Source organism: Malus sylvestris, chromosome 13, assembly GCF_916048215.2.
Source record: "Malus sylvestris chromosome 13, drMalSylv7.2, whole genome shotgun sequence".
Taxonomy (NCBI): Eukaryota; Viridiplantae; Streptophyta; class Magnoliopsida; order Rosales; family Rosaceae; genus Malus; species Malus sylvestris.
This window is the reverse complement of record NC_062272.1, coordinates 17924840-17938413: the sequence shown is the minus strand read 5'-3', so window position 1 is coordinate 17938413 and position 13574 is coordinate 17924840. Positions and strand designations below refer to the sequence as shown.

The 13574-nt window shown below is 36.6% G+C and overlaps 2 protein-coding genes across 2 annotated transcripts; both read left to right on the top strand.

Moving 5' to 3' along the window:
* Positions 1 to 1743: 1743 nt before the first annotated feature.
* On the top strand, positions 1744 to 3725 carry LOC126596052 (DNA-directed RNA polymerase V subunit 7-like). The gene is made up of 2 exons (XM_050262515.1): positions 1744 to 1947; positions 3034 to 3725. Exon 2 carries the CDS (start codon positions 3057 to 3059, stop codon positions 3624 to 3626), a length of 570 nt encoding a protein of 189 aa, XP_050118472.1. The 5' UTR covers positions 1744 to 1947; positions 3034 to 3056; the 3' UTR covers positions 3627 to 3725.
* A 6511-nt stretch (positions 3726 to 10236) lies between these two features.
* Positions 10237 to 13091, top strand: LOC126596053 (DNA-directed RNA polymerase V subunit 7-like). Its single transcript, XM_050262516.1, has 2 exons — positions 10237 to 10462; positions 12405 to 13091. Exon 2 carries the CDS (start codon positions 12421 to 12423, stop codon positions 12949 to 12951), a length of 531 nt encoding a protein of 176 aa, XP_050118473.1. The 5' UTR covers positions 10237 to 10462; positions 12405 to 12420; the 3' UTR covers positions 12952 to 13091.
* The last annotated feature ends 483 nt before the right edge of the window (positions 13092 to 13574 follow it).

Here is a 13574-nt window from a genome sequence, read left to right as displayed (position 1 = left end):
GACATTGATGTCAAATCTGACTCCAAATCACAAATCATTCAAATTCAGTCAGGAAATAATACTTTGGTTAGAAAGACTTTTGATGTCAAATATGCACAGTGGCATTCCAACTAGGATTTTGACATCTCATTTGGAGATGCTCTAAGTATGTCTAGACTGCTTTTCTTAATTGTTAAACGGTTAGAGATTAATTTGAGTTGCGGGTAACCGACTAGTACCTAAGTAGAACCTAGGCAGTGCTCGGTTCAAATTTTAAATACAGTGAGCTCCACATGTGCCCTTCTATTTTGAATTATATATTATTGGATTTTATCTTTTAACTACGCAGTGTAGTGGATTTGCTGTGGTAGTTGTATTACTCTCTAATTCAATGTGTCTTAAGTTTAATCAATCTCCTTCTGAAGGGTGTATTGTATATGGATTTTGATAGACTCCAAAATTTCAATGTATTTAACATATAATTTTTAAGGAGACAATAAGATAACGTTACAAGTGTTAAACTATTAAATTGGTCTTATCTCGATTGTAGGTAAGTTTTAGATGGATAGACTATAATAAGTGACAAATTATTAGCTGGTTTTATCTCGGTTGTATGTAAGTTTCACGTGAATAGACTAAGGGTTGAACTATTAATTGGTGTTATTCAAACTCTAGTAAGTTATCAAGTGAATAAATTAAAGGGAGACTTTGGATGCGGTCCCTAGTTATGAACAATCTTTGACTGAAACTTTGTTGGTTTTCAATTTTTGATCCAAGTCCCTAAAATTAATTGATAATTTATTTCTATGTATGTTACTATATTTTTTAAACTAAAAATTAAAATTATAGTTGTTTATATTAATGAGATTTTAAATAAAAAACATAATTTGTGGGATTAAAAATATTAAAATATAAATATACTATTGTGTGTGTGTGTGTAAACATGGGTACATTCATAAAAAATAACCAAAAAATTATTGTATCAAAACATGGGTACATTCTTCAAAATGGGTACATTTAGCAAAAATAAAAATGGGTACAAATAAATAAAAAAATATGGGTACAATACAAATAAAACTTTAAAAAATATGGGCACAAAAAGAAATTAATATATGGGTACAAATTAAAATTGAAAGGAAAATTGGTACAAATTAAAAAAGGGTTGCAAATTAAAAATGGGTACAAACTAAAAATAAAAATATATGATAAAAAATTTAGCCATAAATATAAATATACTAATTGTAACATTTTTAATATTAAATGAATATATTTATAAATAAAAAATATTTTATTATTGAAATAATTAATGATATTATTAATACAAAGGACCTTGATCAAAAATTGAAAAGTAATAAGGTTTTAATCAATAGAGTAGTAAAAATAAGGATGAAAACCTAATTACTCCTAAATTAAATGTCAAACGTTTAAGTTGATCTTATTTGATATACACGTTATGTGTCGTTAACTAATTTACGAAAACATTCCTAAACGACTAATTATATCAAGAGTTATTCTAAATTTGCTCATTAAATTCAGAGCTTGCTCCACTTCAGTGTATTCAAACTTTTTTTTTCATCCCAAGTTTGACCATAATTTTTGAAATGCCCCTAATAATGGCTTGTTTACTAATCCATTACCGAAAAGGGCGAAATTACATTGAGGGATCAACTTGAGCCGGAAAAGAGTAAAAAAAACCCAAGAATAATGCAGGAGACTAAATTTTTTAAATTAAATTTATGAATGAAATGATATGCACGCATTGTTATTTGGTTGGGAATATATACACACCCAAGGAAACACCGAAAAGAGAACAACTGTCTTGCCGTGGCCTCCCCCACTCATTCAAAATTTCAAAGCGTGGAAACCTTCCGTTTTGTCCTTCCCATCAACTTCTTCCCACCAGCGGATCTCGCCAGAGCCCCAGAAAGTTTTCTCGATTGGGTTTTTATTCTCTCAAATCGTTACCAGGTTCGTTCGCTGAATCCCTCTTTGTTATCTTTTCCAAATTTCAGTTTGATCAGATTTGTTTTTTGTCTCATGTCCTTTGAATTTTACTTCTTTAATGTTCAATTCCGGTACTTTCAAGCATGTTTAAGCAGATTGTATCTGGGTTTTGATTAAATGAGTTTATTTCGTAGATAAAGATTTAATCTGCAATATTATATGATAATTCTTGTAAAATGAAAATATGTGTAAATGGAGTCAGAGAAAATGGCCTCTGTTGACTGCTATGTGAACGTAGGTGTGTAGATGAACACAAATATTTTTGTTTTTCATTCGAGCGATGTTCTTATCTAAATTACGGGGAAGGGGTTTGAACTTGGGTGTAGAGGGAGAAGGAGCAGCCAATTTCGCTAAAATACTATGGATAGATCTCACAAGCTATATGGTTTTGTTGATATTAAGGATTAATTGGACCAGAGAATTATGATTTATGCTGTCCTCTCCTCGTTATAAAATTTGAAAATCTTACTTTTATTTCCATTATCCTGATATAATTGTAACTGAGATTGTTCGAACAACTGCGTGTTTGATTGAATGGGATTTAGAGAAGTAATAAGGTAATACCTAACAAGCTGAGTAGTGTTCAACTGCTTGGTTAGCAGGGCACAAAAGGAAGAGATGCATTACTTATGTAATTGGTTTAGAGGTGTTTTTGACGGGTCAGATTGCAGCGTACATACAGCTTGTATGATGCTGTGCGAACAAATGATTTCCTGAATGCAAGTTACTTATTTCCTCTCTCTGTCTCTCTGCCTTGTTCGAGCGGTTTGAAAATTCTAATTTCTGATTGAATATAATATCTACCCTGTTATTAGTGCTGGTGATTCTGTGACACATAATTGTATTCGCTCTTTACAGCATTCCATCAATCAATGCCTGATAGATTAGCTCCCTCTAGTCCAACGTCTCTATGTTTAGAGATGTCTTCCGAGCCTGTTATTCAGTCTTGCTTCTCATTTTTCTCTGAGGCGTTTGTTTTCTTTTTACGCATTTCCTAAGAAGCTGCTCGATTGATTTATCAAACCTCTGTTTATAACCTCGTTTCTTTAGGAAAATTTTGAAGAGATTTGAGCATGTTTTATGAAGTGGAATTGTTCAGGGAAGTGGCTGTCCTTCCTGAAAATCTAGACCAAGACAGACTTGTATCTACAAGGACCGTTGTAACACGGCTTTTGGAGGATTTGTTAAGAGAGAAGGCAGACAAGGATCTCGGATACTTTCTCGCGGTCACTGGCTTAAAGAGGATTGGGAAAGGAGAGGTTGTAGACAACTCAGGAGACGTGTTCTTCCCTGTAGTATTCAATTGTCGCATGTTCCTACCTTGCAAGGGAGAGATCATGGAAGGAGTAGTTCATCACATATACAGGCTTGGGGTTTTCTTGAGATGTGGACCTATAAATTACGTTTTTCTCTCCGCTCGGAAAATGCCAAACTTCCGCTATGTTGCTGGCGAAAGTCCAGTTTTCTTGAACGACGACCTTGCAAAGATAGAGAAGGATGTTGTAATTCGTTTCAAGGTGCTGGGAGTCAGATGGATAGAGATTAGGGATGATATAAGAAAGGAGTTTGTGATGCTTGCCAGTTTAGAGGGCGATTCGCTTGGTCCCCTTACGTTACCTGGTCCTGATGGACTGGATTTGTAATTTTTCCAAATAATGAAGGTTTCTTCTGTAAATTAACTTGTGGGAAATCAATCTGGATTTCTTTTGTTGTGGAAATGAGATTATCAAAATCATTTGTTACATGTTGTTTAAGCCACGGGAACTATTATTTACACACCGAAAAGATATATCATGTATAATGCACCTACAGAGCGTGTCATTGAAAAAACTTTCTAAGCGACATTTTCAAATTGCCACATCAATAAACTAGTTTATGCTCTACATGAACAAGGAATCGCTTATTCTAGGTGGATTTAGGTCAGTTAATTACAATGGCATTGTTTGCACTCATGCACCCAAGTTTGAAATTACGTAAATTAAGAAATGGTTGTTTGAAAACTCCAATATAAATCAACAAATAGTTGTTCAACATTTTCCACTTAAGTTTGAATTCATAAAATATAATATAAAAAGGGGATATTTCTTTTAAAACAAATTGAGTGGTGCCAATTATCCACGTAGCTATAGCTATCAGTAGACCTAATATTTTGGAATCGATCCAACCTTTTAATATTAGTATTTAGATGGATGCTTAACGGGTTGGGTCACTAACGTGTGAACCCGTTAACAATCCGTTAAATAATGGATCACTTTGGGTCAACCCGTTAGTTGAGGATGTTTGAGTAATTTCAGTAAAGCCTTAACAACAAAAAATAAACTCTTAGCTTTTTCTAATGAGCATAGTTATCACCACACTGCACATAAAAGCTTCCGCAACAGCAACAACAAGGTAGCTTCTCATTCTCTACGTTTTTCGTGTTTATTCCCAATGTGGCTCGCCATTGTTGACTCACTATTGTAAATTCTTATGAAGGTTGGTGTTCCTGACGGAGTGTTTAATGTCATAACCGGATTTGGAGAGATTGCTGGTGCTGCCATCAGGTGAAGTTCATAATTTCTGTACCTAAACCCTAGTTAATACGTGTAAGTGTATTGTTATGCCAAAAAAAAAAATGTTAATAGCTGAAACGGGTGACCTATTAAATTAACGGATTGGGTTCAGGTAATCCGTTAGCTTAACGAGTTAGATTCAAATGACTCGTTAGCTTAACGAATCGGATTGAACCCGACCCAAACTGAGAAATTCGATCCATTTACAGGTCTAGCCATCAGCAATGGAAACAGTGGGCATGACACATAACCAATGTCTCAAATGCCAATAATATCGGCGATATATCGCCGATATTATCGGTTTTTCATGTTACCAATATTTTAATAGGTATCCAACAGGTTTTCGTCAAAATATCGCGATATTATCGATAATATCGCGATATTTTCGAAACTATCGCGATATTTTGAAACTGTGCTAATCGGAGAAGAATGCCGGAGCTTCTACAGCTCCGGCCGACTATAAAAAAGCACCTTAGACTCCGATCTAGGTATCAAAATGAAATAGAAGATGAGATGAATGTTTTTATAAATTCCGTTTGCCGTGAAACGGTCGGAGGTGTTCGGAAAGTTCATCGACACCCACGACCTCGCTGGAGATGGGTGTGCCTATTCCCGAGCCGATTTCGTCCCAAAAACCTTGCAAAAACACGATTTTGAACTTAAATTTCACATATAAGCTTCAATCTAGAACAGAAAGAGGCAAACCAGAAGTTTACCTAACCGGGGAAATTCAAGAAACTCGCCGGAGTTCCTGCGTTCGCCGAGTTGCAGAGACGAGAAGGAGAAGGAGAAAGACGAGGTTGCTGATGATGATGGGTGTCTTCCTAAAGCAGGTGCGATGGTGTGCGTGTGTGTATGTGGGTCTTGGACCCTCGGTGCAGAGAGAAAGAAGAGAGACGGCGCCGACGAGGGAGGAGCAGAAGGCGATGTGGGAGAAGGATCAAGAGACCTTGAGTCTTTGTGCGTGTGTGTGGGAGAAGGATCGAGAGACCTTGGGCCTCTGTGCGTGTGTGTGGGAGATCTGTGTGTGTGTGTGGGATAATGGAGAAGGGGGAGAAGGGGGAGAAGGGAGCTCAGAGAAGAGAGAATGATCGAGAGAGAGACTATCTGTGTGTGATGTCTGTGTGCGTGTGTTGTGTCACATAACTTGTGTGCGTGTGTGATCTCTGTGTGCGTGTGTGGTGGCGTGTCTGTGTGTGTGTAGTTGTGTCATCTGACTCACCTGACAACTTTTACAATCACTTTTTACAATTTCAGACTATGGACAAAAATAATAGTGCTTTCATAATGAAACCGTGTGCCACTGTGAGTCTGTGATATTCTTTCACATTCAAAACCGTGTGCCACTGTCTGTGATATTCTTTCACATTCTCAAAGGTGGAGTATCAGAGCCATTCAGAGCATTTTCGTTTCTTCTTCTTCCCTTACCCCTTTCAAAGCCATTCCAGATCCATTCCAGAGTTTGAACACAAAGGGTTCCATATTTAAGGTAAGTTTACAAACTTATATTTATATTATTGTAATTTATACAACAACAAAAAAATTTGTGTGGACTCGTATGTTAATTTTTTTAAGTAATTAATACTTGCATGTTAATTTTTGTAAGTAATGTTAACAATTACATGTTAATTTTTTTAAGTAATTAAGTAATGTTGTATAATTATTCCCTAGGATAATTTTAATATGTTTAATGTTATTTATTATTTTATTAATATTAGGTTTTATTATCAAATTGGATTATTATTCATTAATATTAGGTTTTTTTAATTATCAAATTGGATTATTCATTAAATTGGATTATTCATTAAATTGGATTATTATTAAATTGGATTATTATCAAATTGGATTATTATTCATCACTATGTTTTATATTAGTATTATTTTTTTATCAAATTGGATTATTATTCATTAATATTAGGTTTTATTATTCCATATTATTTTTATAATTACTTAAATTTTTACAATCATTTTCTTTACTTCATATTTAATTCTTCTGTAGAGTAACTTTATTATTTAGGTTCTCTTATATAACCATCATCACTACTATATTTTTTGGCCAAAAAATAATTGTCTAATTTTCATGAAAAATAAATATAGGTACGTTTAAGATGTCTAGTGGAGTTACTAAACGTGATCCAGCTTGGGAACATAGAGACCCATGGCACAATTTGCAAATGTTGTGGTTGGGTAATGAAGAGTGGCGGAGTGACACGACTTAAGTACCGTCTTAGTGGATTAGATCCAGCAAAAAATGTCCAACGATGCGATAATGTCCCCCCCAGAAGTGAAGGCATTCATCAGCACATTATTAAAAAATAAAAAATAGCAGAAGGAAAAGATAACACATGGAATGGAAAATATTCGAGCTGGGCTACGAGGAGAAGTCATTGGCCAAGCGGTTGACAGTGATGATGATGACGATGAGGACGAATGTGATGATGACATGGGACCTGAAGAACGACGCAGTTTGAAACAAGCATTACGTGCCTCCAAACAGTCAGCATGGGAAAGAGAACACCTTCATAAAATTCTTAATAGAGCACAAGGTTCCGGAACAAGTGGTGGTTCACAAATGAGACGGGGAGGTAGTCTTAGAGAATCACAACCAACACCACCAATAGCCCCAAGTTTATATAAGTCATCCAAAGCACGTCAAAAGAGTGTTTGGAGTTATTTCACTGGAGGTAATGTGAAGGAAGGAATGAGGCATCTAATTAGCAGGTTCTTTATCTATAAAAATGTCTCTGCTGAGAAAACATCATCACATAATTTCAAAAATATGGTAGTGGGATGTCAACAGGCCGGTGTTGGAGTACAACCTCCCACTCCCTATGAGATAAGAAACAAATATTTGGATATGGAGTATAAAGACATTGGCGAGTATGTTAACAAGTTGAGGTTAAAGTGGGAAACTAATGGTTGCACAATCATGTGTGATAAATGGACTGGCCCGACCAGATTGTCTATCATAAACTTCATGGTATACTCCAAGGGAAAGACAATTTTTTTTAAGTCTGTTGATGCTTCAGACCATATAAAGAACTGCAAGTATATTTACAAATTATTGAGGGATGTAATCATGGAGGTGGGAGAGCATAATGTTGTCCAAGTCGTGACCGACAACGGTTCTGCATTTGTTAAAGCTGGAAAAAAGTTAATGAAGCATCATAATGTGTTTTGGACATTATGTGCAGCACATTGTATTGATCTCATGTTTAAGGCAATGGGGAAGAGAGAGAATGTTGCTACTGTGGTAAAAAGAGCTAGAACGGTCACAAATTATATTTACAATCATGGTTGGTTGTTGGCAAAGATGCGTGAATTTTGCAAAGGAGAAATTATTCGTCCAGCTATCACTCGATTCGCCACCAACTATATTGCATTAGACAGCCTACTTCAGAAGAAAGCAGGGTTGAAGCAACTATTCACTAGTGACGATTGCGCCAACCACATTTTGAGCCGCTCAAATGCAGGTCGTATGGTGGAAAGTATAGTGCTTAATCATGCTTTTTGGACTCAATCAGAACATGTGTGCCAACTGTTTGAACCTCTTTACAAAGTTTTACGGATCGTTGACACAGAAGTGTATCCTACTATGGGGGCAATATATGAGTTGATGCGTGTAGTGAAGGATGAATTGGAAAGAAAACATGGTGCAAGGTGGGTCATAAAGATAATTGAAGACCGATGGTATAAAACATTATACCACGATTTGCATGCAGCAGGTATAAATTATGTCATAATTTGCAATTCATTTCTTTAGTTGCATAAGTATTATTTCTCTTATTAGAGTATGTGTTTCTTTGAACAACATATTATTTGAATCCTCGATACCAATACAGACCCGGTGTTGGAGATGATGGTACCCTTATACGTGTTGTACATAATATATACTCTAAATTAGACCTTGCATCACCAACAGTTGGCCAATTTGGAAATGAGGTAAACAATTACTTAAATTATAATAATTACTTTGTTTGATTAAACTAACACGATTTATTGAATTCAGCTAACATGGTTTAAAGATGCAAGAAGAACTTTTGGAGAACCAACATCAGTTGCTGCTCGAACAAAAATGTCTCCTAGTGAGTGTAAACATATTTCACGATAAGTTTATAATATTTGTTGGAGTTATTAGGCTTATCAACATTGTTTTTCATTGTAGCTGAATGGTGGATCATGTATGAGACTGATGCACCAACTGTGAGAAAGGTAGCAATCAAAGTATTATCACAAACAACTTCCTCATCTGCTTGTGAAAGAAATTGGAGCACATTTGCACTCATACACACAAAGCAAAGAAATAGGTTGGCTCATAGTAGGTTGGAAAAATTAGTTTATTGCTACTACAATATGAAGCTTCAAATTCGAGATAAGGAAGTAGAAATAAATCATGTCGACCGTGGTGACCCACTAGATGTGCTTGATATTGTTGCTGAAGATGATGATATAGAGGGTAACCAACTTTATCAATGGATTAGACCTCTTCATTTAGATGATGATGAAAGCAATCCAGCTCTCAGAGTTGCTGAAGAAGCACGTAATGAAGGGATAAATGTAGAAAGAGTATTAGAGGAGGAGGTGGGATCTAGCAGCGTTGACTCTTTGGAAGAACTTTTGCGCCCAAGACCAAGAAACACTAGAATTCCACCTTCTTCCAATCCTATACAAACACAACATCGTGCTGATACTAATGATAGTTTTAGTACAAGATCAGGAGACTCACCTACCATCGGAGGTGAGAATGATGAAGGATATAATGGAGTTGGAGGTAGTGGTGGTGGATATGGAAACTATGTTAGACCACCTCCCGGATTTATGAGCCTCTTCACTGGTGAGGCAAACTTCACGATGCAACACAGAATGAGGACCATGGTAGTAGGCGGGCAGGACCATGAATTGGTGCCATAGGGAAGGACTATACTCGTAGAGAAAGAGGCAAGGGGATTTTGTCAAGTCAAGAAGATGACTCGTTATCTATAACTTTAGACTCTGTTGGAGTGGGAAGTAATAACTATGGTTATACTCATAACCAACCATTTCCCTACCCTTCATATCCCATTCCTGTTAGGATGGAATCAAGCGACTTATGAAAATAATCTGAGACTCAATCTTCAAATGATTTTTCTTATGAACAACGTCAACCAATCTCGGATCCATATAGGTGGCATGTTAACAATTACATGCAAAACTATTTTAGGGATTTATCATTTGATAACTATTCTTCACAATACACTCACTCTACACATAGAGATGATGAAGATAGTGAAAATTTGAACCTCATAGGAACTCTATGTGGTACTAAGTTACTCATGTATCTTACCATGCAATGTATAAAGTATAAAATATTTTACTAATTCATTATATATAAATGATTATGGTGTGTTTAAATTTCTTTCATTAATTACTACATATTTTCTACACTCACAATGTTTGCCAGTTCGTTATATAATCAACTTGATAATGTTAAATCCATCATGAAATGCATTTCATTCTAATTTTTTGTAATAAACTAATAGATAATTGACTAAATAAATATTCTGCAAAGTTTCAATAAAAATTTCCAAGTTTTTCTTATAATTTCCGTGGTTTCCATATTATTTTTATCGATATCGATAATATCCCGATATTTCCATCGATATTTTCGTGTTTTCGAACTATCGATATTTCCAATATTACCGGTATTTAATAACGCATACCCAAAACAAAAACCAAGGAAAGTGTGAAGAGTCTATCTCTCCCTTGCCACTCGCCACTCGCCAGTCACGCAGTGTGCTCAGCTCAGCTCAGCTGGAGGGTCAGAGCCGTCGACTCAGTGAGTGAACTCGTTCCTAGGGCTCCACGCGGTTGACCCACTCGCCATCTGTCTCAGCCCATCCTCCAAAAGCTTCCGCTTTCTCTTGTGTAGGGGTTTTCGCCTTCCAAAGGTACGTGCTTTAAAGCTTTTGCAAACCCTAATCTTTGTGTGTGTGTGTGTGTATGTATGTGTGTGTGTGTGTGTGTATATATATATATCAATGTATATGCATGCTTGTGCTTGTATTATTTTGTTGTTTGAGTAATTGGGTTTCACATATTTGAGAAATTGGATTTTGGTTTGTAGATTTGTGAAATTTGACTTCACAGTGAGTCCTTGAGCGAGGAATTTTGTGGTTTTGGTACTGAAATGGAGAGGTTTGAAGAACATTTGAATGGATGAAACAGCTAATTTGTGGTTTCAGAACCTCTTTGCGCTAGATATTGATAGATCATATGAGGGAATGGGAAATGGGGTTTATGGTTTAGGCCTGATTTAATAGTGATTACGTATTTGTTTGTATTTTGCTGCTTCACTTTGTTTTACGGCGGGTGGTTAGTTCTTACTAATGTGTATAAGTGTATGGGTTCCAAGCACCTAGCAGAAGGCATGTACCTTAGTTTTCCACAACTAAACCAAGCTAGCAAAGGCTGGTGGTGAAGGGATAAATTTTCCATCCTTTTCCGTCCTCACTTTGATTTGCAATCTCCATATTTTGTTCACATTCTCACCTTAGGGAATGTGGGGTATTCATGTGCCCTCCCCTCCACTTTTTCGTAAAGGAAACAACTATATATACATAATATAGAACTGGTTTATGTTAATAAGCTTATAAGTTAATTTAGCATTTAAATGACATAGAAATATACAAAATTTGAAAAACTTAGCAAGTAAGCATATACTATATGTTTGTAGGCAAAGGGGGCAAGGATTGCCCTGGATCGGAAATTTTACCAAAATCTCCATCCCTACTCCTTTCCCCATTTATTTCACCAAAGCCCCTGGTAGGGGTTTGGTTACAGGCCTGTTGCCCAAAGCTCTGAAATGAGGTAGGTTGTGCGGAAAGTTCTTGACGCATTGTTCACCCTCATGCAGAGCTCTATAGTAGTCTGATGCAGAAATGAATCTGCAGACAATTTCCCAGAAGAAAGAATCTATGGGTCAACGAGTCTCCTTCAGAGGTCTATATGTTTGACTGTTTCCTTAAACCTCTGCTCTGATCTCAAATCTAAATATACATGATGACATTCATGACATGAGATAAAGATTGACAAAATGTCTTATTTCGAGTTTTGTTTTCTTGATAGGTCATTATTGTTAGTAACGAATGATGAATGAAAAGGGAGAGTGAGACGAGTTTCGAGGAACCAGGAGAGCATTCACTATCAGCTTCTATAACTTTACCTATTTTCTTATGTCTATTTACTTTATAGAGAGATTCTTTTTTTGTGTTCTGTATAATAATTAATAATACAGTTGCAATAGTCATATGATGATGCGTGTATGGTAAGGGGGATTGAGTTTCCAAATTGATTCCTATGATTTCATAGAGAGAAGTCAAGTGATAGAGACAACTGGACATTGAGCTTTGAGGCATGTGTAGAACCAGGGGAAAGAGTTATATTAGGTAGATTAACACTCCTCTCACAAAAAAAGTGGGGCCTATAGTTGAGCTGGTTCTGCAGTTCTGCTCAGAGTATTTATTTTCCTCAAATCTGAGTATCTTGTTTCTCCAGAAAAGGGAAAGGGTTTGGGAAGAGAATAATGAGAATAAAATGGGAGAGAACGTGCATGAAGGACCCAGCGTGAGTTATGGGAGAAGGATAGAAAATGTGGGGAAAGAAATATTGAGCTGATTCATCTGAAAAACGGACACTTGTTATGCTTATTTCTGTAATCCTTTGTAGCCATCTGAGCAATGTTGGAATAGTTGTGTTGCTCTGCTCTTTCAGGAGAGCAGGACTCACTTAGTTCATTGTTTGGTTGCTCTTTACATGTTTTCTTTTGCTTTCTAGATTTTTTACAGTTGATGGGTTGGATACTCACTTAGTTCATTCTCTGGTTTATGATAGGTAGGAAAAAGCAGCCATGTTTCTGAAAGTACAATTGCCCTGGAACGTTGTAATCCCTGCTGAGAGCTTGGATATGAAAGGGTTGATACTCCAAAAGTCAATTGTTATCCGCTTGCTGGAGGACTTTGCATCAAGAAAGGCAACCAAAGATCTGGGCTACTATCTCGCTCTCACAACTCTGGAGAGTGTTGGAGAGGGTAAAGTGAGGCAGCAGACTGGGGATGTTCTGTTTCCTGTTGTTTTTAGCGCGGTTACCTTCAAGCTTTTCAGGGGAGAGATTGCTGAGGGGGTTGTCCACAAGGTTCTGAAGCATGGAGTTTTCCTGAGTTGCGGCCCAGTTGAAAACATGTATCTCTCGAAGATGAAGATGCCGGATTATAATTATGTGCCAGGGGAGAATCCTGTATTCATGAACAGCAAGATGTCAAAAATTGAGAAAGGCACCACCGTACGCTTCATTGTTATTGGGACTAAGTGGCTTGAGGCACAAAGGGAATTTCAGGCTTTGGTTGGCTTGCATGCAGATTATCTCGGACCGGTTTCTTAGATCGGTTCCACTTCTGTAAGCAAATTAGGAAGGTGGTGTTCTTTTCTTATCATGACTTGGAAATGTACAACTTAGCGATGCTGGTTATTGTTGTTGACCTTGTTACTGTAACTTTGGTATGTTAATATCCTTTTGAGTAACTTCTGATCTCTTTTGTGTTAATTTTCTAGTTCTTATAGTTCTTATTGAGAGAATAAGTTTATTTTGAGACTGGTTGGTGGTTTTTATCCTGTGCATTATGGACGCTAGTTTCATCCCATGAGTCTTTTTAACTTTCAGATGTCTCATATGAATGCAGTTGATGAGTGCTGAACACAAACTGTCAAAGTGGTTTGATGTGTGTGATTTATGACAGTTTAATTGTTAAGTCACTCTCACCTGAAGGTGAAATGTACATTTGCAACAACATAAATTTGCTGGGCTTATTGAAGAATTACCGTGATACACCATTAGAAGGGGAGAACATCTAGATTTTTCACCATACCTTGTTTGTTCATCACCACCACCACAGGTTTACGCCTGAAATACCACATGTTCTCGATGAATTTGTTGCCAGCCGTTAAGTTTGACGAACACTGCACTATGTACCACGCACCGCATCTTCCTTCTCAAGATCTCGAACT

Coding starts and splice junctions, on each gene's coding strand:
- LOC126596052 (XM_050262515.1), top strand. CDS start 3,057: ATGTTTTATGAAGTGGAATTGTTCAGGGAAGTGGCTGTCCTTCCTGAA.
- LOC126596053 (XM_050262516.1), top strand. CDS start 12,421: ATGTTTCTGAAAGTACAATTGCCCTGGAACGTTGTAATCCCTGCTGAG.